At 28.0% G+C, this 26,119-nt stretch overlaps 1 protein-coding gene across 1 annotated transcript in view; it reads left to right on the top strand.

The window, feature by feature from the left end:
• LOC113386326 (autism susceptibility gene 2 protein homolog) overlaps nt 1-26,119 on the top strand; it is a 152,505-nt gene that overhangs the window by 41,433 nt on the left and 84,953 nt on the right. The window contains exons 3-5 of the mRNA XM_026624115.1: nt 16,049-16,168; nt 19,591-19,626; nt 21,806-21,853. Coding sequence (XP_026479900.1) covers nt 16,049-16,168; nt 19,591-19,626; nt 21,806-21,853 — 204 coding nt within the window. The remainder of the gene's footprint in view (nt 1-16,048; nt 16,169-19,590; nt 19,627-21,805; nt 21,854-26,119) is intronic.

Genomic DNA, 26,119 nt, shown 5'->3' with positions numbered 1-26,119 from the left:
TCCAGCGGTTTTGGAAATCTAACTTTTTTTTTAATAAAGTTAAAACAAATGATTATTAGACATATGCACATCAGATTTTTTTCACAAAATCACGTTATATAAAGTTCCAGCAATTTTTCTTAAGCCACGATGCCATGCTCCACTAGTTTTGGTTTTTGTTTAGATAGGTACGCGTGCTGAACCCTTCGTGTAAAGTTTTATCCGAGCAATATTTTTATATTGAATGCTAGTTCATAATTCTACATTTTCCGCACCCCATTGACATCTTGAAGTAAATGTTTTTCGTCGATATCGATCTTCTTGCTCTTCAAACGATTCGCCAAAAGTTTCTGACTTGAACCGCCCCGCGCTCATTAAATATTTATTACTCGCTGCTTTCAGACGAACGTATAAGCTTTCACGTAATTGTATTATTAATTCTGAAATCTGCAGCGTTACCGCCGTTTGCAGAATCGGGAATGCGAATAAATATGCCACCGAGACTGGCTAAGCTCGACTCTCCCTTTGGAAAAAAATAGAAAATACTCGAGGGCGACTGTTAGAGAGAACAATGGTAGATTTTATACAAGGGGTGGAATCTGCGTATGCCGAAGTCACAGATGAGCAACCCCAGGGCCGGGGGCGAAAATGAAATTGAATTAGAGGATACTAATGTAAACAAGATCGATCGCTAATTTTTACATGATTTTTTTTTAAATATATTTTTGTAAGCGTTAAAAATCACATGTAGAATTTAAAGCACCGACATAGTTATTTGAACATCTTTAACCCTTTGTGCTGCTGCGTTGTGATACATATGTAATGTACGAGTGGAGAGAGTAATAGACAAAAAAGTGAATAGCTAAATGCATTTTTTTTTCATAAGTGGAAATAAACAAAAAGTTGTGGAGGACTGAACCATGCATTTTGACGTATGACGTATAAGTATTTGATTGTTCATGTGTAATAGTTAATTTCATAAATTTATTCATTTATTAAAAATACTATTTAAATATACCAGATCTTCGTTTTTATAATCAGCTGGATCCAAGATTTCAACTATATGTTATGAAGCTATTTAACCCTCTAAGTACCGAAATTTTGTTTTTCATCCAAAAACAATTAGACGAACAAAAATTCAATATTTATAAATATTAATAATAAAATACAAATCATAATGTTTAAGAATTTTTTTTGGAAATATGGGACATTCGAGTTACAGCGGCCAATAATGTTTGCACTTTTTTTATATGACAATAGACAATAGACAACCAATATCAACATTTAAGACCTTTGCTAGACTTTTCAACCTGAAATTTTCACACAAATCTTAATTATATAACATTGTCAAGACAACCAATATCAAATTTCAGGTTGAAAAGTCTAGCAAAGGTCTTAAGTATTGATATTGGTTATCTTGGCAATATTAAAGAATTAAGATTTATGCGTCATCCCACGAAAAAAGCCACAATTATTGGATAAAACATCGAAAAATTTGGAATGTGATCCGAATGTTACTTGGGCTCATAGAGGGTTAATTTATAAAGATATATATAAAATTATTCAAATAATGAAATTACAACGCAATATAAGTAACGTAGATTAGCTGGATTTTAATTTTTCACATGATTTTTAATCATGGTTTTAATTTATAGATTTATAGATATTTATGAACTTTGTCATAGCTTTTTTAATTTATTAATATATTTATAAACTAATTCAATTAATAAAAGTATAACGAAAATAAATTTACCTGCAACGTAGATCAGAAGGATCCTAGTAATCATTATTTCATGTGAAGTCATAGCATTTATTAAGTCATTTTAATAAGATGGGAATAATTTGAAATTAGTCACCTAGAAAAAGAAAATTTTATTTTTAAAAATGCTTGTCATATATTTCATTTTTTATAACATAGATGTGAATTCATATCATATTGTTCATTCATATAGAGCTATTATAAAGTCATTCGATAAACATAATATTTTGCACATATATTATAAAGTTTTGTGTATATATTATAAAGTATATATTATATATTATAAAGTCATTCGATAAGCATAATATTTTGGCTCAAAATTAAAATCATATACATATGTACTTAAAGGTACTTTTTAAAAAAATTAATTTATAAACTTACCGTAGAAAAAGTTATAGTAATCGCAAAAAAATGAAAATGAAAAACTTTACGTTTCAAAGATTTCTGAACAATTTGTCATGCCTTAGAAAAAATTGATGTATGTATGTGAATGTGCAAATACAATTTTTTCTCGACGATTTCGACGGATCAACCGATTGGATTGATTCGGTTCAATTTCGGTAGCAATTTGCCTTAAAAAGTGAAAGACTAAGTGCATTTTTTGTGTTGAAAGTGGAAATAAACAAATAGTTGTAGAGGACTAAAACCATGACTAAATGCATTTTCTTCAATTTTTCTTCTATTAATGTCATATTTTAACATTGAACGAATTAAAGAAGGCCCAATGCGTTACGCCACTAGTTTCAATTAAGTCTAGTATTTTTTTTTTTAATTTATATATGTACATTATTTTCATATCTCAGACAGACATGGTGCCTGGTATGAGAGATTATGAAAACAGTTTTCATATTTTATATATACATTTCATTTGACTTATTCATTAATATAATATCTATTATAATTAAAATATCTTCATATAACTTTTCAGTCTTCTTTGTCTTCAATTTTCTTATAATATTTCTTTATTTTTCTTTTAAAATTTGTACAAATCAATAATTTTTACAAACTTCATGGTTTATCCAAATTTTCATTGATATTTTAATGTTTAAATTATTTCTCTAATATCCTCAATATTCTATATATAGAGCAGCCTTTGTCCGCATCTTTCCTTCCTTTGCCCTACGTTAACGTGTTCGCCGTTTGTGAATAAATCGACCACCGGCCCAAACCCCATGCTAAGCTCGGCACCGGCACCCAGCGGGACGTATCTGTTTTGGGAATACATACACTTTTGTATGGTAGCGATTACTCTGTACTAGATTATAATATGTAGTTTTGTAAGTCGGCACAAAACGATCAACATTTATGACAGCGTTGTAATGAACTGAATGATTAAAATTATACGTAATGTGAAATAATGTATGTAGTTTAACCATTGTGTTTTTTTTTAATTCATTGCACAGTTGAAAACATTGCGAATCTAATGTATGTTTGTCGTATATGTTTTATATCATTTTTGATCCAATAATGAAGTAAAATGAAATATTCGTTGAATATTATGGAACATTTAGAACAAACTAAAATGTTAAACTATTAAAAAAAACCTTAAATTTCAAAATGAAGAAATGGAAAATAACGCCATGTTATGAAATAATCTTTTCTGGAGACAAAATAAGTTTATTGTAGAATAAATTATTTTATTTATTTGTTTCGTGCACTTAAATTTCATTGATCATTTCGAATATAAATAACTAACAGAAATTCTATAAAAATAAATACATATAATATTTAATACATATTGTTTGATGCACTGTCTATAGTCTCCTATTATTGTTAGACTCTCTTCATTTTTTAACGGTTTTTTTTTTTTTTATTTCATTAAATTATTACAGAGTCAGAATGACTCTATGAGTTACAGAGCTGATATAAGAAGGAAACTATAATTAAAATAATATATAAAAATTAAAATAAAAATAATAATAATCACAACTCATAACATAATTAAAACTAAAGGTAAAATTATAATATAAACTAAATAATTCGTGAAACTGTTATGTCAAATCCAAAGGAATTTTTCTCTTCAACCTTCTAGTAGACGGAGTCATAAGTAGAGGTGCTATAAGATGATTTGGATGATTTACTAGCTTGGAGTGATGGATTGAACTTCTGCTACTAATTATATCCTTAAATAAAAGGAATATTGAGGTCGTCGGAATAATATAATATGATTTTTTTTTTGTATTATTTTGTATTTAATAGCATTCTGAACTTAAGTCCTTAAGCCTTTGTCCTTATTTGACTTAATTCTACGTCGGTTTTATAGATGACAACTCAAACAGTTATCCATCTCAGTGTGATTTAATTAATACAATTTCTGTAATAGAGCGAATATTTCTTGATGCAGCAATGTCGGATAAGAAGGACTATTTTTACTTGGAAACATATTGCTGTTTATATTTCAAAATGAACACCGTTGTCACTACTGCTTGACATCAAGCTCCTCGAAGCGGTTATCGAATCCAGACCTCTGATTCAGATCCCATCGTTCTAGCCGCTTTCCTACAACCGAGCCCTTGATTTTAAATTAAATGAATTTAGATTTTCAATTGCACTTGATTTCAATTTCATTCATTATCGAGAAAAATTACTTCAGCAAAGTTATTGGGTAATTTTTGAATTCATTGAATTACTTACACCAACATGAGCAACAATTTTTCCTTCTCTATTAGTGTAAATATGTACTTTAACACATACGTGTTACCCAAATGTGTATGCAATTTGTTAATATAAAATTTCGATAATATATCGAACATATATTATGATCAAATAATCAATAACAATTTTACTAAAATTTATCGAATGACGTTTTATGGTTTTCATTGGAATTTTTTGAAATATAAAATCATAAGAAAGTTAATCAAATCAGCCAATAAATCGGAATCAACTATTTTAGGAAATGAAAAAAACTAGCTGTAAGTGGAATTCTGTCTTAAGGCAATTAAGGCATCGTGCCTTAAGGCAAATTGCTGGAACTTCCCGTACCAAAAATTATTATTTTTTTTAAAAACGATTAAAATTGAAAAATTGAAAAAAATTTACTTCGAAAAAATAAGAAACTATAAATTGGATAAAAAATTACTTTTTTATGAAAAAAAATTTTTTTTAAAAAAAAAATTTTTTTAAAAAATTTTTTTTTATTTTTTTTTTTTTTAGAAAAATGTTTTCTTTATTTGACATATTTTGGAGATCTGAACTTGTTTTCAGAGCAATCGTACTGCTTTAACTGCATAGAGACGAAATATAAAGCGCGTAAGCGCGGCGTCGCTGTCTAACGGGTAAACATTGATACGGAACCCATAGGAAAATAAACAAAATTTATACTTATTGTTAAAATCTCTATAAAATATCTGAAAATTGATGTGCATATGTCTAATGATCATTTTTGACCGCCAAATGGCATTTTTTTTTACTTTTTTCGTTATATCTCCGAAACCGCTAGACCTGCCTGTATGAAATTTGATCAATTCTTTATCTTGTCAATACAAGTAAAATGTTTTTTGAATTATTAAAATCGGACACTCCGTTCTCTTTAAAACTGAGTTACCGTTTTCGGCATTTTTTGCCCCGTCTCCGGAACGGCTGGACCTGCCTTCGCCAAAAACTAATCAGCACGTCTCCTTATCAATACGAATCGAATGTTTTTTTGAATTATTCAAATCGGTTGATCCGTGTTCCCGAAATCGTCGACGAAAATTTGTATCCGCACATACATACACACACCGCACACACACACACACACACACACACACACACACACACACGCACACACACACCACACACACATACATCCATTTTTTCTAAGGTATGCCAAAATATTCAGAAACCTCTGAAACGTAAAGATATATAAAAATTTTCATTTTCGATTTTTTTGCGATTACTATAACTTACCCTACGGGAAGTTAAAAATTAAATTTTAATGTAAGATAAGTTAATAGAACCCACATTTATCGTGTATGTTTCTATAATATATCACAAACGATAAATACTATTGTTGTTAACATTTGAGAAGATATATAAACTATTTTATGACTAATAGGGTCTTACCTTGCTTTGTTACGCAGGCTGTTTCTACATTTATAAATAGATGCTCATAAACAATCTTCAGAGATCTTATTTTTTTCTCGATCAAAAAGGTTTACAATACTTTACTTTCAGTAAAAGTAATAATGCTTCAACTTGATATTTTTAAACCTTGTCGATAAAATGAATTGAAATGCTTTTAAATGGCGTCGTGACAATTACAAGGCTCAGTGTTAAGTTAATATAACATTGCTTGTGGTGGCTGATAATGTAAATGAATATTGAGAATTTAGAATTACTAATTCGGAACTACATAAAAATAAACTTGTTATAGAATTTTTAATTTTCCATAATTATAATAAGTTATATAAATTTCTAATATATCAAAAATGTTTTTATATTTATGTGTATATTCGGAAACAACTTTTCTTTCACGTTTTCAAGAGGATCAAACGACTTAAATAATTAGAAAAACATTCGATTTGTATAGACGGTACGAAGAGTTTTGAAATGTAAGGCAGGTTTAACAACTTCGGAGGAGTAAATGAGATTTAAGTTTTAGATGTGCATAACAAACAAAATTAAATTTCACGATTTAAAAATGGATTTAATAGGGAAAGTGATTAAAAGTAGATGCATTCCCACTATGCACTCAAAAATCTGACAAAATCAAATTCCCAAAGAAATTATATTCTAAGAAATTAGGGCTTTTTTTTGGAGAGTTAACCCTAATCAATTCCTAATTTGGAAATTATTTCTTGAATTTGGACCTCAACTAGATCCTAATAGTTTAAGAATGATTCAAATAAGAGTTTTTGAAAGAACGCATCAATCGATTGTAACGATGCAGAAACCTTTAGTACTCGGTATATCGTACTAGTATATACTCGGTATTACTTATAAATAATGTATTTAGTTCATATATTTGTTTGTTCAACCATAGAAATGAACAATAAAAATCAATTATGGTCTCTAAAAGTTTTTAGATTTCATACTTTTTAAGATTTTTTTATTGATAGTAACGAACATAGTATTTTGAACTTCCCATAGGGTGAGTTACATTAATCGCAGTTACAAAAATCGAAAATGAAAATGTTTATATATCTTTCAAAAGTTTCTGAACATACCTTAGAAAAAATGGATGTATGTGTGTGTATACATGGTCTGTTCAAAAAGTACCCGGAATTACTAATAATTAAATTTCGCGGGTCTGGAGTGTCTGATTGTCAAATTTTTTTTTATTGTGTTGGTATACATGCCCCTAAAGTATGATGAAATTTTCAGCTATATTCACTGTTTACTTTGTCTGTGGTAGTCGCTAAGGTTCGACGTGTTTTTCTGAGCTCGGCGATTTTTACAATGGAAGAATTGAAAAAGTCAAAGAATTTGTATTAAATTTTGCGTAAAAAATGAAATAAAGTGTTGCAAAGTGCAAAAATTCACCAGATATGGCTCCGTGTGACTTTTTCCTATTCCCAAAGTTGAAGAGACCCATGAAAGGACGGCGGTTTTCCTCGATTGAAGAAAATCGCCGAGAGTGCTCAAGGACATATCAAAAAGTGAATATCAAGGGTGCTTCGAAAATTGGAAAAAACGCTGGCATAAGTGTATTATATCTGGGGGGGACTACTTTGAAGGGGACCACATTAATGTAGACGAATAAATAAATATTTTTTTGAAAAAACGAAAATTACGAAAACTTTTTGAACAGACCTCGTATGTGTGCGTGTGTGTGTGCGGATACAAATTTTCGGCTGCAGTTGATTTGTATGATTCAAAAAACATTTTATTTATATTGACGAAATGAAGAAATGATGAAATTTTTGGAAAGGCAGGTCTAACGGTTTAGGAGATTCAATAAAACAAGTGAACAAAATGCGACTTTTCAAAAATTTTAAAAATCTCAAAAATAGATTTTTTCAGAGTTCTAAAAGAAAATTGAATCATTTTTAAAAATTTTAATGTTTGGTACGGGAAATTTCAGTTGTCCCTTTTCTACATATAAATTTTTAGTAAAAATTATCAAATTTTAGTAAAAACTGTCAAAATGCTATGTATTTGCTGTGCGACCAGGCGTTGTTATGGCAACACTATGTTACGATCTATTTTATCCGAGAATTTGCCCCAAAGTCAAATGGCACTTGTCATATTAGTTAAAATTTAGAAAATCTTTATAGACAACAGTTCTGAATATATTTTCCCGTCAGCATTTGGGGAATTGGTCGATTGAAAAATTAATTATTAAATTATTACCTTGGTTGCTGCGGACGTGGCATTCGTAAGGCAAGACGCGCGTGGACTTCTGCAGATGTTGTGAATGCAACAGTGACTAAGTGCAAATTCTGCAATAATGATGATACTGCAGTATACCGGCTAAATGTACATTTATGCCACGGTCACAAGCCGCCGCATTCGGCACGTAGCAAAAATGGTTTCTGTTTACAAAACGATCGCAATTACTCGTAAAGGCTTGACGTATGTTCATCAGATCATATTAATGAGATGTATGGAATCTGTACAATGATAACATTGTTTTTGAAAGGTTGGAATACCAGGAGCTAGTAGTGAATTAGCACGACCTTAGATGTAGTGAAATGTCTGTAAGGCTATAAGAAAGTTGAGCTTCGTGGTAAGAACATGGTTTGGCAATAGATGGTTTCGGGTGCAATCCTCAGCTTTACTTAAAGAAATCAGTGGTGATATAGCAGATTTATACTTACGAATATAGATCTCAAATTTGATTTTAAGTTTAGCTTCTTCATTTTAATTAGCTCTTCGTGGCATTGCTGCAATATACATTTTCATCACTATTAGGAATATATGTAATATAATCCTAACAGAAAGATAATGGTGAACTACTGGGTTTCCTCCTCGAAACACTATTTTAAGGAATGGACAACAAAAAAAACTTATAGAACACATAATTCTGATTACTGTTGAAAAATAAAGAAAATAATAAGAATAAGAAAGTTGTACACCAAATCAGCCAATAAATTGGTATTAGTTTTGCTGTGTGTTCAATACATTTATTTAATAAAGTGATTCCTGATTAAATAATGTTACAAGAATCTATAATGTGAGGCTAGATTACACATAATTAAAACATTATGGTGTCTTCACTTGGTTTAATTTTTATTCTGTCTATTTGTGTAATATAAATTATGAACACCAATTAATATAGTGTTTCTATTCAGAACCAGGTAACAGTTTGGCATTCAGATTATGAGCCTAAAGTATGGTGTTTTTTCTTGATGTGGACATGTGTTACGAAGTTTTAGTTGATCTTAAATTTCAGCGTAATATTGATGTTTTATTCACAATTGATAATTGCATTTACAATTGAAAATTGCATAGATTCTTGTATTCTTTCAAAACCATACGTTCCACGTACATCATAAAATTGTTTTAAAAAAAAACTGTATTCTATTAATACAGTTAAAATGAAGTTAATTATTCAAATTACAGAAGAATATTCAACATGAATTATTTTTGTTAGTTAACAAACTTTACTAAACATATCATTGTTGCCAATTGTACTGATTGACTACTTTGGAGTACATAGTTTGATATTCAGTCTTGTTTATATATGTTTGTTATAATTATATTATAGACATACTAAAAAATACCATTTTTAATATTAATAATTCTTGTCTTTAATGCAATTTGATTTATGCAATATAGCAATATGTACTAGTTTAAAAATAATTAAACTGATCAAATAACATTTGGACTCTTCCAAAAAGATACTAACTTCTATCCAACTTTCTTATTTAAAGTAAATTGAAATAATAATAATTAATTATTAACTTCCCGTAGGGTAAGTTATTGTAATGGGCCGAAAATCGAAATTGAAAATTTTTACATTTCTCGACGTTTTGAAGGTTTCTGAACATTTTGGCATACCTCAGAAAGAATGGATGTGTATGTGTGTGTGTGTGTGTGTGTATGATGTATGTATGGATACAAATTTCCTTCCAGTCACGTTTTCGGGCGCACGGATCAACTGATTTGAATGGTTCAAAAAACATTTGATTCCTATTGATAGGGAGATGTGCTTATTAGTTTTTGGCAAAGGCAGGTCCAGCCGTTACGGATATAAAGAGCAAAGAGTGCAGAAAATAGAAATCGAGTTTTTGAGAGAACGGAGCATCCGATTTGAATGATCTAAAAAACATTCAATTAGTAATGATTGGGAGAAGTGTTTATTAGTTTTTGGCAAAGGCAGGCCCAGCGATTTCGAAGATACGGAACTAATTGTACAAAAAATGACAGTTTTTGAGAGAACTAAGCGTCTGATTTAAGTGATTCAAAAAACTTTCTGCTTGTCTTAACAGAATAATTGCTTTTTTTTTTCAGAAAATTTTTTTTTTGGCGAAAATAATTCAGATTTTATTTTTAATTTTGACTAAAGTTCTAATATACTTTAAACAAATAATTTCAATCTTGCCATTTAGTTTATATAATTCTTATAAATATTAGATAATGTTACAATATTTATAATAATCTATATGAAAACATTCAATATTCCTCGAACATTTCGTTACGGTACGGGAAGTTCTAGCAATTTGCCTTAAGGCATGATGCCATACACCCCACTAGTTTATAATTATATTAGACATATTAAAAATACCGTTTCTAATATTAATAATTCTTGTCTTTAATGCAATTTGATTTATGCAATATAGCAATATGTACTAGTTTAAAAATAATTAAACTGATGAACATTTGGACTTTTCCCAAAAATACTAACTTTTATCCAAATTTCTCATTTAAAGTAAATTGGAATAATGTTAATTAGTTATTATTAATTAGGTTGAGTCGACCTATTTTGGTTTTTAATAAAAAGTTGAACAAGTTTTTCCGAATTTTCTATCTATTGTGGAAAAATAATGTGATTTTATTAAATCAGAATTGTAATATTCATTTGATATGGATTATATTCGTTTCATGTTGTTTGATGCCATCAGTCGTGTTCATTTATTTTTATCTCTGTTTTATTTTAATAATTCAATTTATATCATAAACCTAACACATGTAGTAATGGCTAATAAAAAACAATATATTCTTTTAATCAACGAATCATTAAAAGCTTATTTGCAATAATATAAATGAAATAATGATTGCGGTATAAAGCTCGTAATAAAAGTTACGATTCACTGATATTTTTATAGATATAATCCATAAATTATTTTACAATATTTTATACAAGCAAATTATTTTAAATTGTGTAATTGTACAAACAAGCGTTGTAACTGTAAACCACCGAGGCAGATAAGACACGGTTCTTGTAACTTGAATGTTTTGTATCTGTCAGCGATTCATAAATGTCATTTCGTGTAACGCTTTGTAAGAGAAACTAATTCATTTTTGTTCTCACACACATAATTAGCATATTCTTTCGTGTGTGAGAATCTGTATATATTTAAATATTTTACTACTGTTTACTGTTTAGAGGTGTTTATCAAAGAAGCACAATTTTAACACTTATTTTAAACGCTAAACGCAACTAACTGCGGGTGAAAATTAGCTTTTTAAATATTGTTTAAGGCATTTTAATGCAAGTACACATATCCCCCATATTACGCGGTATTCGTTTTAAACGTTTTCGATCTCACACGGTTTTTGGAAATATTTTGTTAACTAAATATTTAATTTTGCATTTATACGATTTTATAAATAATAAGTTATAATTTGTTTATAACTACAATAACATTTTCATTATTAACTTTCTTTGGAGTAAGTTATAGTAATCGCAAAAAATAGAAATCAAATTTTTTATGTATCTTTACTTACGTTTCAAAAGTTTCTGAACATTTTGGCATGCCTTAATAAAATGGATGTGTATGTGTGTGTATGTCGCGGATACAATTTTTCGTCGACGATTTTGAGAACACGGATCAACCGATTTAAATAATACAAAAAACATTCGATTGCTATTGATGAGGGAAATGCTAATTTTCAGTTTTTGAGAGAATGAAGCGTCTAATTTGAGTAATTCAAAAAAACATTTTACTTTAACGAAATGAACAACTGGTGCAATGTTTGGGAAGGCAGGTCCAGCGTTTTCAGAGATCCAATAAAAAAGTAAAAAATTATGCCATTTGGCGGTCAAATATCATCATTATATATATGCACATCATATGCTCAGATATTTTATAGAGATTATAATAATAAGTGCAAATTTTGCGTACATTTATATGGGTTCTGTATCAATGCTTACACGTAAAACTACGACGCGGCGCTTACGCGCTTAGATTGCTAAAACAGCTCTAAAATGTATGTTACAGTTACTTAGTAGTCTATGTCTATCATGGAAATCTGTAGATAAGATGGGAACTCCCCGTTTTATGATCAAAACTAAATTTTATGTGTGTATAAGCTAGTTCGTTTGAAATACCAAAACTAAAGAGCATCATCGTTTTCAAACTTTTCTTTTAATTAGTGTTATATATAATTGATAGCGTAAATTTATTAATGATATTGAATGTACGTATTAATACTCCTTTTTCGTTCAATGTGTTTGTTATTCATCATGTTAAAAACTGACAAAAAGGACTTTTTTATAGTAGATTTTAGTTTAGCACAGTTTTTTCATATTTAAGTGAATTTTTCGAATTACACGGTGTAAAGCGAGGGATAGGTGAATCCAAAAATCCAAAATTTTTCAAAAAAAAATAAAAAAAACACGATTTTTTCTAAAATATATTTTAGAAAATAAAATTTATTTTCTGTACTAAAAATATACGTGATGTTTGGTGGAGGGGATGAATTTAAGTATCATCAAGGTACAGGGGTCCAAAATCCTTAAAAAGCGATCACGTGATTAATGAACGCCCACTAATTGGCATACGGATTTTTATCAGGATTTAATTTGTTATCATAAAATAATTTCGATTGCCTTTGTTTGTCTGGAATGTTTTTTTACTATACCGGGTGGTAATTTTTTATACAGTTAAAAGTACTTGTAAGTCGTATCTCAAGTGATATTTTATGACGACCACCAGTAAAAAATGATCTCGTAAAATGCTAGACGAATTGCGTTTAGTGAAAGTTTCCAGATATTATCTGAATGTTATATAGGTTATTAACTGAACTAATAAACATGTAGGGGAAGTACAGACAAAATTACATGGTGTTTTGTTTTTTAATGATATTTATTTATTAGTATCAATTCATAACTAATTGTGAGTTTCAATATTTGATTCATTGAATACCAGAAACAGTCTTATAATTAAGTACGAACTATACATATTTATAAAGGAAAAATTAACATATTTATAAAGGAAAAATGCAACCAATTACAAAACCCATTTTGTCCATAATTTGTCTAAGTTCATATTATCCAATGTCCATTTATATGGACATTACTTATGAACTTAGACATAGGGTAAGGATATATTGAGGTGCAAATTTTTTTCACAAGTTTACAAAATAATCTTTTGGCCCTTTTTGGTGTATCAGAACATGATGCATGAGCCCAAAGAGAACCAATGCAAGCCCCTTTTTACCGGTCAGTAGAGTAGAAGTTAAAAGCCAATTACCTTTGACTTAATATTCTTTTTTTATCTCAAATGATCTATTCTGTAGCTCTTGCAGAATTCATTGCAAGTCATTTTATTCATTGTATAAGTATGTTATTTTGTTCGAAAGGGAACAAAAATGAATAAATAGTAAAAATTTCATAAAACACCTGATAAACGCAATAAAATTGATATGTACCATTTTGTCCATATTTCCCCTACATAGAAAACATAATAAACTTCTTTTAAAGCACAACAAAATGTATGAAACAATTATATTTATGACCTATTTAAATATTTATGATTAGAAAAAATTACAAACATATGGTAATGTTATCTACATGATGTAGATAACTAACAAGTAGATAGTGAACTAAATTTAATTTTCTCTACATTAATGAAAATTAATTACAATATTTGTTGATGTAGTCTATATCAAATTTAGTTTCCTTTAATAAATAATAAAGTTAGTTAACTTTATTTCTTTATTCTCATATTTAGATATTGTTCTACTTGTATACGTATTACATTTCCTATTTCAAGCAAATGCGTTTTTGCACAAGTTTGTAAATATTTAAACTGATCAATTAACATTGGGACTCTTCCAAAACATTGGACGTGGTCCAAGTTTTTCTTGAATCATCTTTCTGGCCTTTATACGAAGTATCTTCATTTGTATTCTCTATTTTTATGAACCTGTGTTTCAAATATAAAGATCAGAGACAGAGAATTCATAGAAATTTATAACAAAAATAACTATATGCATATGAGATTTATGTATTATCAATAACTATGCATATTTATTTTTTACTTTTAACCGATGTTATTATAAATGTGCACTTTGAATATTCATACGTATAACAAATTAATTTTTTACTCGTTTATGTTTTATTAAGATGCTCATCTGTTTAAAAGCCAGTTCAGTTTTTTAACAACTAATTAAAATTTACATATTACGGGTTTATTTACCATAAATGATTTATGGCATATTAATTTTAATCATAATTTGTTACGTGTTTTTATGTTTTAAAATCAATTTTAATGGAAATCAGTTATTAAATGCTACTATTGATCATTACATTTAATTATGGTTTATATAACTATTCAATTAATTTTAATTATATATTTCCGATGTTGGTTTTATAAATGTCAGTTGCAGAGGAGGCAGTTTCAATAGCGTTTTTACCATGTTCACCAAAGCTTTAGATTACACTTAAAAGCTCTTTCTTTTAACTTCGCGAAGGGAAATTGCAATCGTCCAAAAATCGATAAATCGTGCATATGTTCACGTTTTGAAGATTTCTGAACATTTTGGCATACCTTAGAAATAATGGATGTGTGCGTGTAAGTGTATGTATGTATGGATACAATTTTTCGTCCACGTTTTCGGGCGCACGGATCAACCGATTTGAATTTCTGCATCAACCGATTTTGATTTCTGCATGTGTTGACGAACGATTGTTTTTGAGAAAAAAAAATAGTTTCTTATTTCATTTTTTTTTAATTCTCAGACATTGAAAATAATTCGAATTTTCGAAATGTGAATTTGGTACGGGAAGTTCCAGCAATTTGATTTAAGGCACGATGCCATACACCACTAGTTTAAATTATTTTGATGGCAATTATAATCAATACTATCATCACCTTTCGGTTTGGCGTTGAGTTCTGGTGCACCCTCTGAAAAAAGAAAGGAAGCATGCTAATATAACGTTTTCACAATTATATATTTATGCAACTTTTATTGCAAATTCTACAAATCTTTGAGGTGCATGTGATTATAATGTTTCTAATCCTCCTTTAACCTGCCTGCAGAAAAGTGCAGAAAAAGCTCTGTAAATACAAAAAATATTATAACTAGTGGGGCGCATGGCATCGTGCCTTAAGGCAAATTGCTGGAACTTCCCGTACAGATTTTTTTTTTTTTTTAAATTTACATTTTTGAAAAAAAATTACTCTGAAAATTGAGAAACTATAATTTTTTGACAAAAATTTACTTTTTTTTTTTGAAAAAAAAGACTGAAGAAAAGTGTATTTTGAAATATTTTGGAAATTCTTAACTTTTTTTCAAAGCAATCGTACTGCTTTAACTGCATAGAGACGAAATATCGAAGCTCGTAGCCGCCGCGCCGCCGTCTAACATTGGGACGGAACCCATAGGAATGTAAACAAAATTTATACTTATTGTTAAAATGTCTATAAAATATCTGATAATTTGATGTGCATATGTCTAATGATCATTTTTGACCGCCAGATGGCATTTTTTTTTACTTTTTTTTACTAGATCTCCGAAACCGCTGGACCTGCCTTCATGAAAATTTGATCAGTTCTTCATCTTGTTAATACAAGTAAAATGTTTTTGGCACTTTTTGCCCCATATCTTCGGAACGGCTAGACCTGTCTTTGCCAAAAACTAATCAGCACGTCTCCTTATCAATACGAATCCAATGTTTTTTGAATTATTCAAATCGCTTCATCCGTGCTCCCGAAATCGTCGACGAAAATTTGTATCCGCACACACATACACACACGCACACACACACACATACATCAATTTTTTAAGGTATGCTAAAATATTCAGAAACCTCTGAAACGTAAAGATTATTTAAAAATTTTCATTTTCGTTTTTTTTGCGATTACTATAACTTACCCTACGGGAAGTTAAAAATACATTAGAACCTAATAAAAATATTTTTTAAATTACCCTATATAAGTTTTAGGCATTTAGTTGATCCATATGTGCTTTATTACATATTTGTAATTCGATTTCCAGGAATTTGCTCGTTCACTGGATGCAGGCACTTCTGATGACAGCGGAAGAGCTTCGTTGCGTCTGACTGGTTCATCAGTCGCTCCTCGAGATCCAGACAGCTCCAGAGATAGACTTAGTGATGTAAGTACTAATCACAATTATACCACATCCACATCCACATCAATGATTATTATATACGATCGTACATCAAAAGACAGTTATGTTGTAGGCTCAGAAAATCTTATTCATGTAGAAAGCTTACTATGACAGGAATAACAACTCTATTATTTATAAGAAATAATGATTTAATTCTAAATCGTACCGTTTTAATTGAATTGAATGCTCATTTTTATGCTCATTTTATATTATTTTTATTAAAAATCATTTCTGCGCTAACAATTTCAAATTGTGAATATTTAAAATTACAAATAAGGCACTAAGTTACTAATTAGTAATATATTAAAATGGCAGTTCGATCAATTTAAAGATATTATAGAAACTATGCATATAAATGAAAAGTTGTATTTTCTATTTTTGTGAGAGTGAACTTGCTTGAAATTCATACCAAATATTAGATAAATTATCTATATAAAGATGTTTAATATAAAGATATTCATTATATTTGATGATATAATAAACTTACTTCAAATATATACCAAAAATTAGATAAATTATCTATTTAAATATATGATGACCTTTAATAATGATTATTATTATTATTATTATTATCTTACTATTTCTATTATTATTATTTTGTTATATTTTATTATTTTTCTAGTATTATTTTATTATTCAGAAATTTTATTTATATTATTTATTAATTTTATTTTTATTATTATTTGCTTATATTTTATATCAAATCATATTACGGATATTATTTTCATGTAAATTTTATCCGTTGCACTTTTATTTATTTAAATTTATGTTATTATTTATTTATTTATTACTTGATGTTAATAATTTAACAGTTGTATAACTTATTGAAATTAAAAAAAATAATAATAATGATAAAACTATTGATATAATAATTTCATAAATAAAAACATTTTCGCGCTAATATTTTCATTTCAATTATTTGAAACTACATCAATAGATAGTATAGAAGTGTATAAATAATTTTAAATAGCAAATAATAAAATTTACTAATTGTCACTGAAGTTCTGGTTATAGTAATATATTAAAATCACATTGACAAATTTAAAAAAAAAAAAACAGAAAATGGGTATGTTAAAAAACAGTTGCATTTTATATTATTGGGCTTATGAACTTACTTGAATTCTATACCAAAGATTAGATAAATTTTCTATTTAAAGATGTTTGATATAATGACCTTTGATAATCGTAAAATTATTACGTGTTGCTCCAATTGTATTGAATCAACTTCTATCACAGCAATTGAAATTTCTTAATTTATCTATAATTTTAAACCACCAATCTTTTGAAGATTTATTTGATCTATAAATTATCGTTTTATAACGTTTTTTAATCTACTTTCTATGAGTTAATCTTAAATAAGGTGTGTTCGGTGTTATATTGCAATGTAAAAGATGTAAATTATTTGTTTCAATTTATCTATTTCTTAATTTATCTAATCTTTGGTATAACATTCCAGTAAGTTCATAACCTATACAATAAAATTAACATTTTCTATCTATTATCTTCTTTAACCGATATTTTGGAAAACTGATTTTCGAATAGTATTTTTCCAAAAACAACGATTTTCAGTTTTTATAATAAAAACGATTTTCTCAAATAATTTGAACAAAAAGAACAAACAAAAAATGATTATAAGCAGTTTGATATTATTTATTGTTAAATTTTATTGATAATAATGTTTTTATACAATTAGTAGTTTAGTATTGTGCATTTTGACCAGGATTTTGACCAAGCTCAAAAACAATTAATCATCTGTTATTAAGGCATAAATTTCACATGTGTAAGGGTGTAAATATTTTTATAATAGTGGAAAGGGACGGCAAACGATTTGTAACAGTGTTTTCATCAATCTGGTACATTTGGCTACATTTGTCGTTTTATTTTTTTAGTGTGATTTATACATTGAATACTAGTATTTTCTACAATTTTTTATAAAACATTTTTAAATGATTCTCGTTTCCGGATAAACATTTGCTACATTTCTAGTACAATTTGGTTATTTTTGTAATCTCACATGTGAGTTGCTATTTTAGATTCACATTAATTTCGAAATGCTAAAAATGCATTTCTGAAAGTGATTTTTATTATCATTATAGATATGAATTAAATTCTTTATGTAACACAACTTTTTTGTAACTTTATAATCATTTGCCGGTTGTAATTAAATGTTTATGAGCGTTGAAATAAAAACAAATTTGTATACGGTTTGAATACAGAATTTGAATGGTTTCTCGGTTGTTTTACGGTCGAGTAATTTAGTGTTAAATACATGAGAAATTTAACAGTGTTGAAATAAAAGTTCAAATGATATGATGAGAGCAAGATCATTTCCTTATTTTATATAGTATGTCAATCTAAATCACTAGCACGTGCACATGTGGGACGTAATCGCTTACTACCACCTAAAGCTTTAAGCTTTATGAGCTTACAAGTTTTTACAATATTGCAAGGGATAAAACTTTTTTTTAAATTCTTGTTGTGTATTCGTATGTAATTTATTCTATAATTTTATTGTAATATTTTATATTTAATATAAATGCAATTATTAGCATATATTGTACAAAAAATACAAATATTAGCACTATTTCTCTACCTGTAGTATGTTATCCAATTTATAATCAATTTTTTAAATTGGAACTAATCTAATTCCATGTGCTGGGAAATGGGAATCCCGTGCACAAAAATCGATATACGAGTTAATTTAATTTTCATTGGTTTTCTATGGTAGTTTTAGAAATACTATATCTAGCTTACACTAGCAATGTATGCTTTAGTCATTTTTAATTTAAATGTAGTAATAAAAGTATATTTTGGATAATCTTTACTTTTGTTGTACTTTTAATTACAACCTGTCGTACTAGGATATTCAGTAATTAGGATCGAACCAACGAATCGGGGATAATCGATTTAAAAACTTATCCAATCTTATTACGAATAATTCGAATAGACCTCAATAATGATTCAAATTATTTTCTAATATTTTTACAAATTGGTTTTGAAAACATTAACATCTAGTTATTTCCACCTATAAATTTGCAATGTTTAAGTATTGCCGTTAGCATATTGTATATGTAAGCAAGACTATAATAATGGTATAGGTAATAAATCACTCTCATTGCATGTGGTTTTGAAAGCCTTATTGCTGTTGCAAAACACACATGGTTCAAAAAGCCATCGACATTTTCTTCTATAATTACTTATACTGATTATGTTTGTAATTAATATGTCTACAATGATATGGGTACTTAGGTAACACACTCTCTAAATCATACACATACACATTATATATACACATACATACACATAAACATATATATATATATATATATATATATGTATATATTATATTATATTATATTAGATATCTATAGTTATTGTACTATATTTTCATTTTTCTTCTTCAACAGGCAAGTAGCCGGTGTAGTTCCGGAAAAGGATATATCGTAAGTTACTTGCATTGATTATTATAAATTTAATTAGTTTTGGAAAAGTTTTTGATTAAATTTTCTATGACTTTTGATACTGATCTTAATATTAAATTATTCGTTATACTTTGACTGTACCTGAAACAAGGTCCCATGTTCGATCCCGTCTCGAGCATTCTGACGTCAAATAGTAGTGACATCAGTTTCCACTTGGAAATATACATAGCAATGTGTTCTCACGTGAAAGTAGATCTAATCCGGCATTGCTGCATCAATAAATATTTTCCTTATCATAAAATTTTTAATAATAATTAATCGCTTAGAATTGGGACAACTGTTTGGGTTGCTTTCTGTAAAATAGACAAGCGCTAAGTCAAATTTGCACAACACTTTACGGGACTCTTAATAAAAATAATATACCCAATTTCTTATTGACGACATAATTTAATAACAATATTCCAAATGTGAGGTTTCATTGCAATTTTTTGTAAATATTTCAAACTGTTTTTCTACATACAAATTCTATTCCAAAACCGAAATGAGTCTACAATCAATACAAAGAAACTTAAATGACATCGTTTCTGTCTCGAAAGATCGTGCTTTGCATAAATTAATAGATTTAGATCTTTCGAACAGATATAGGATAAAGTCATGTTTAAATGCAACTTCTTAACGGTCGTGACCTATTGGATATGGCAAAGTATTTATCAAGTCTGAAAAAATATGCATAAAACAGTACAAATTAAAGATCCAATTCTCGGATAAAAAAAAATTTATGGCAACGCTATGTTACGGTCCTATCTTCGTATGAGTTGGTAGTAACGAATTGTCAAACAGCTAGGTATTTGCTGTGCGATCAGACGTTTTACACACAGAACCTAACTTCACGTATATGTTATCAAAGAGACATAAGAAGTTTGCACTTATGATCAAATTATTGTTTGACGTTTGTGCATTTTGCGAGTTAGGTTTTGTGTGTAAAACATCTGATCGCACAGAAAATATATAGTTTTTTCACAGGTTGTTACAACCACCTGATGTGGAGATAGACCCGTAACATAGCATCACTTATTATATTTCATCCGAGAATTGACCCCTAAATTTTAATATTTAGGTTTGCTTGTTTGTAATGAATATATATATGTACATACTAAATCAATACTAAATTATTATTGGCGTATATTCGTCTATTATATTTGAAATATGCGTTTTATATTATAGTATCCCAGAACTCAATGTCAAGCCGAGAAGGGGTGATAGTATTAATCGTAACTATCATGAAAAAAAAATAAAAAGAATGCATGTAGTTTGGAAATTATAAGCTTTTTTGCAACCTAGAGCTTTGATGAGATTGTGTCCATTTTTTGGTTACTGTAGTTAATGTCTATTGATCGTTTAAGGTTTGTGTCCGTATTCGTAATTAACATTTGAACACAGATAAAAATGAAGACAATTAAACTATAATTTAAACTTTCAAAATAGGTTGACTTTGAAAAATCCTCTCTTAAAAAATGTGTACTAAAGTGTTTCGGTAAGTTCCATCAAAGTTCGCGCATTTAATCAGGATTGTAAATGGTAAAATATTTGATAGTTCATAATAGAAAATACTATAACTCCGCTTCGGCTTGTCGTTGGGTTCTGGGGCATCCTTAATGTATATGTATATGTATATATACGATATGTATATATACGATACGTATATATTGTTGATAACTATTATGTAATAAGCAGTATCCCAAGTTATCAGTTTCCATATTAAAATAACTTTGTAATAAGTTTAGTACCAAAGCTAACAATAATAAAAAACTTTTGTGAATCGACTCTATGACCTTATAATACGGTCTATTACATAAAAAGGGTTATTATTGAGCTGGAGAGTTAGTTTTGATTGAACTGCCAACAAGTAAAATATCAGCACTCTACCAGTAAAGTAATAATTTAAAAGCAAATCAATAATTCTTTAAAAAAATCACAAGAGATCCAATAATTATTATCTCTTCATTGGTGGCAGCGGTGGGACAAACTTAAGATATTGCTTATTATATAATAGTTCTCAATATATCTATATATATATATATATATATATATATATATAATTATTTTATTTATTTTATTTATTCATTCATTTATTTATTTATTTATTTATTTACTCGTTTACTTATATTTTACTAATGGAGATATTTTCTCTTTGTTACAGTGTGATAGTGAAGGTGAAGACGACAAGGTAAGCGATATTAAATTTATTGCAATTTATTATCAGAGTAATAAAATTTTAATGCCGTGTGTTACTTTCTGCTGTGTCTTTGGCTTTTAACGAATTGCTCAACTGAGCAGAAAATCGTCTGCTCACATTAAATTTACTTAATTTCGCAATTGGTCACTGTAATCACGCCTTACCATATACTTGCGGCTATTAACCCTCATTGAGACATAAGTTGTGTTCTGTTTAATCAACAAAGAGTCAACAAGCGATTTAATAATGTAAATATTAAACAAGCATTGTTTTCCGCGCTGTTAACTGTTTCGCCGCAAACTATTTCGACAACGATAATGATCGTTCTAATCGTAAAAGTAAAGTAATAAACTTAAATATAGTCCCCGAGTGCGGCGGACTCTGCTATTGGAAACGAGCCAACGGCACGATGCACATCGTACGCCAAAAGTAGGTCCTAATACATTATTCCTATAACGCCGTAATTCACGGCACGTGCATTATTCATAAGACGCTTGACGAACAACACTTTTTTACCTCCACTATGTATCCTTTTCACTTTGTATTTACATACATCTACATGAACAAATTATATACGGGCTGTGGCGTGATAGAAAACATGCAGCTTTTGAAATCTAATTTATTACATCCGTACGTTCGTTTGCAAATCCAGATCATTCTTATTAATTACTTAGTCATCGTGTTGTAGTCAAGTTTAAGGCAAAATAGTAGGGATTAATAATTGATGATAATTATTATTGATATGTTAATAATCGTAATTACTGGTACATTAACCAACTACTTATCAAATTATCCGAACTATAATATAAAAATCAATATAATTTCACATTACTTCAAATGTAGTTCTCCACGACTTTTGGACTTAGTTTTCTTTCTAAATTTACTTAAGTACTATAGCTTAACCTTACTACCATAGTTTTCAATCTGTGGGGCGCGCACCCTGGTTGAGACTGTTGTAATAGGGGCATACATATATTTCCAAAATACTATTTTCGAAAACAAAGCAAAAATTTTATAATAGTAATATAATAAACCAATAAATAATTATTTTTTATTTCTAATTTTACATAATATTACATATTAATTTGTAGCCTGATAATAAGTTATAATATCAGTTAAGTATTTAAGAAATTAAGTTGTTAAAAAAAATTAAGGCGAGGGGTTTTATAAGGTTGGAAAACACTGCCTTACCAAGTAAGGTAACCTTATCAAGTTTTTTATAAGATTTTTATTACATTTAATATGAAAAAAATATATGTATTCTATAAATTTACAACATGAATATCTAACTTCATTTGATGATAACAAAACAATTATTTAAACTATAATAAATTTATATAACTATTACTTTAATATAAATAATATTAATTATTTGGCAAAAATATCACAAAAACCACAAACCATATATTTAAGGACTATACAACACTAACAAAACCATAAATGTGTTGGAAAATTTTGGATAAATTAAAACTGAAATATTTATTTTATCTAAAGATCCTTTATAAAACTAGGTAGCACATAGTTAGAATACCAGAACATATTTTTTGTTACAAAGTTGTTGTGTTATTACTAAATAAACATTTTGAAAAAAAATAATTTTGTGATTTTATTTATTAATTCTCTAATTTCCGGAACTTGCATTGCTTCATGTAGTATTTTGTTTGATATATAGTGTAGATTTACTGGGTTTCTTGATCTTCCAAAAAACTAATATAATACTAATAAGGCTTTATTTTGAATTTTTTGTAATTTATTTATATTATTCTTGCTTGTCATGCACCAAATTGGTGAAGCATATGTCATAGTTTGTCTTATTAAAGTCAAATACATTCTTCTCTTATTTGATTTGTTCAGGGTGCTTTTGTTTTTTTAATAACGGATATAAAGCATATTAATTTTTAGCTTGATCAGTTTTGAATTTTAAGAAAATGTTAAGGAAATAAAATATATCTGATCCATAAAAAGAAACATTAGAAAGCTTTTTGATATCAAAAACGAAAATATATTCTGAAAATTTATTTATAAAAATTTATATTTTCTATTAAAGCATTTAATTTATTGTATATGGAGATTTTTATTACTATACTAATAGACAGGCGAAAAATATGTTGAAGTACGTATAAAATCAGACTATAGAGTAGAACTTTATATACACCTCAATGTTTCCAAAATATGGAGCACTGAATAGCTAGATAAATTTTTATTAAAAATACGGCTTCTTAAAATAAACGTTTTAAGCCTTTAAATTAAATTAAACATTTGCATAACTAGAGTTTTTTCTGCAAAATTTTAATTATAGCTCTATTTGTAGAATATTATTATAAATAAACTATAGAGTTTATTTTATAGTATTAGAACGCAATGAAAAAGTGGATCATAAGATCGTAATTTGATTTTATTGATTTGCTTTTATAATCCATGTATCTAATGTTATTAAATAAAATTACTAGACATGGCATTTCAATAGAACTAATTTTCTAAACAGGTGTATGTAGTTTAGGCGAGTATATTACCACATATTATTTGTATGTCAGTCATAGCAAGCAATATATATTGTTATCGTCAAAATAACAATATGTTTTGTTATTGGTTCTTTCTCTTTCATCATAGTTAATTTGTAAGTTTTTATATGGCTATTAAAACAATAATACTTTTTAAATTTAGTACAATAAACATCGCTGTCGCTATTCCTAAAGAACAATCTTTATTTATTTATTTAGCAAAGCGTGTTTGAACAAAGAAATTGTTTCCACATCAGAAATAATTGAATATTCAAATTGTCGTTGTATGAATATCATTTTTAACTTCATATCAATTTTAACTTCATATCAATTTTTTATGGCAGTTTACGCCAATTTACTATTCGATTATAATTAAATGTAAAACTGATTTTTAAATTGCTTTTATTTACTTTTCACCAACAGAAATTCATTTGATTTCACAGATTTTTTAAGTGCTCAACGCTCATATTATAATAACACTAAAAATATTAATATATGTATTAAAAAACAGTATAACTCGCTTATTGAGTTATAAATTCAGAGTTTACAAGATTAAGTATGTAAATTTCAATATACTATATTATTCTTTTTATTATTATTTACCTATAAAAGTTGTTTTTAGTAAACAGTGATACTTTTTATATTGGAATTCTCTATATATACATTCTGAAAAGTTTGAAAATAAAGTTTATTTTTCCATTTCTATTTGGTTTCATGATAAAGTTTAATGTTACTTTGGCTATATTAATAATAGACACATATTTCAAGAAGCCACGATTCAATATCAAACATTTTCCACGCTGAGAATTTTCATATAGTTTTTATCGTAGTGAAGAAAATTCATTTAGACAGTTTTGCTTGTTATAAAATATTCTTATTTGATATAAAGATATATTCACTTTTGCGTATTACTACAAAAGCTGAGGTCAGAGATAGAGCTAGTAGAATCTAGAATATTTTATATGATTCTGTAGCTTATAATTGCTAAAAACTAAAATTATTATATTATTGAATAACACATATAAGGAAGTTTATGAAAGACCTACGCCAAAATGCCACTTGCACCTTGTTTCTTCTGGATTTGTAATTATTTAAAGAAGTATCATAATTGTTCAAATATCTCTCATAAAACTACAAATTCTCTTTAAATAGCAATACCTGTTTTATGTATTATTTTATTATCTTTCATTTATGGTTACGATTGTCAGTTTTATAAACTTAATTTAGCAATCAATATATTATTTTTTTAATTGCGGCTGATATCTCGGTATGCAAAAAGTAAACATTATCAGCAGACTTTCCTTATTATTATTAGAGTAGATATAGAGACCGCATTTTTAGCAATGTTTTGTTTTGTAGTATCTGTGGAATTTATGGTTCATAAACACAAATGAGTTATTTACGACAATTCATTTATTTGTAAAATGTGACTATTTGTAAAAGATTATTATTTATTTTTTTCCATGGCGTTTTTGAAAACCAAATTGAATTCCAAATGTTTTTTTTTTTGAAAACATTAACATACGCTAGAGCGGGGTACAATTTGACTTTTACCAATCCTATTGTGAACACAAAATCAATTATAACACAACAAATAACACATATCAAACAAACAACTATCAGACTATGTTCAGTAAAACTCCCAGCTAATTTATCACTGTAGAAATGTGTACTTTTTGCTGTTTTTTCAAAAATTTGTGACCCGGTACTTTTTAGTCCATAGGCAGGTTAAAATGGGACAGCTAAGGGAAACCGGTACAATGTCTTATTGTTAATT

The sequence above is a fragment of the Ctenocephalides felis genome, unplaced genomic scaffold (assembly GCF_003426905.1).
Source record: "Ctenocephalides felis isolate EL2017-DRISC unplaced genomic scaffold, ASM342690v1 CF-g0.4_SCAFFOLD_00845, whole genome shotgun sequence".
NCBI classification, from domain to species: domain Eukaryota; kingdom Metazoa; phylum Arthropoda; class Insecta; order Siphonaptera; family Pulicidae; genus Ctenocephalides; species Ctenocephalides felis.
This window is presented reverse-complemented; position numbering and strand designations above follow the sequence as displayed.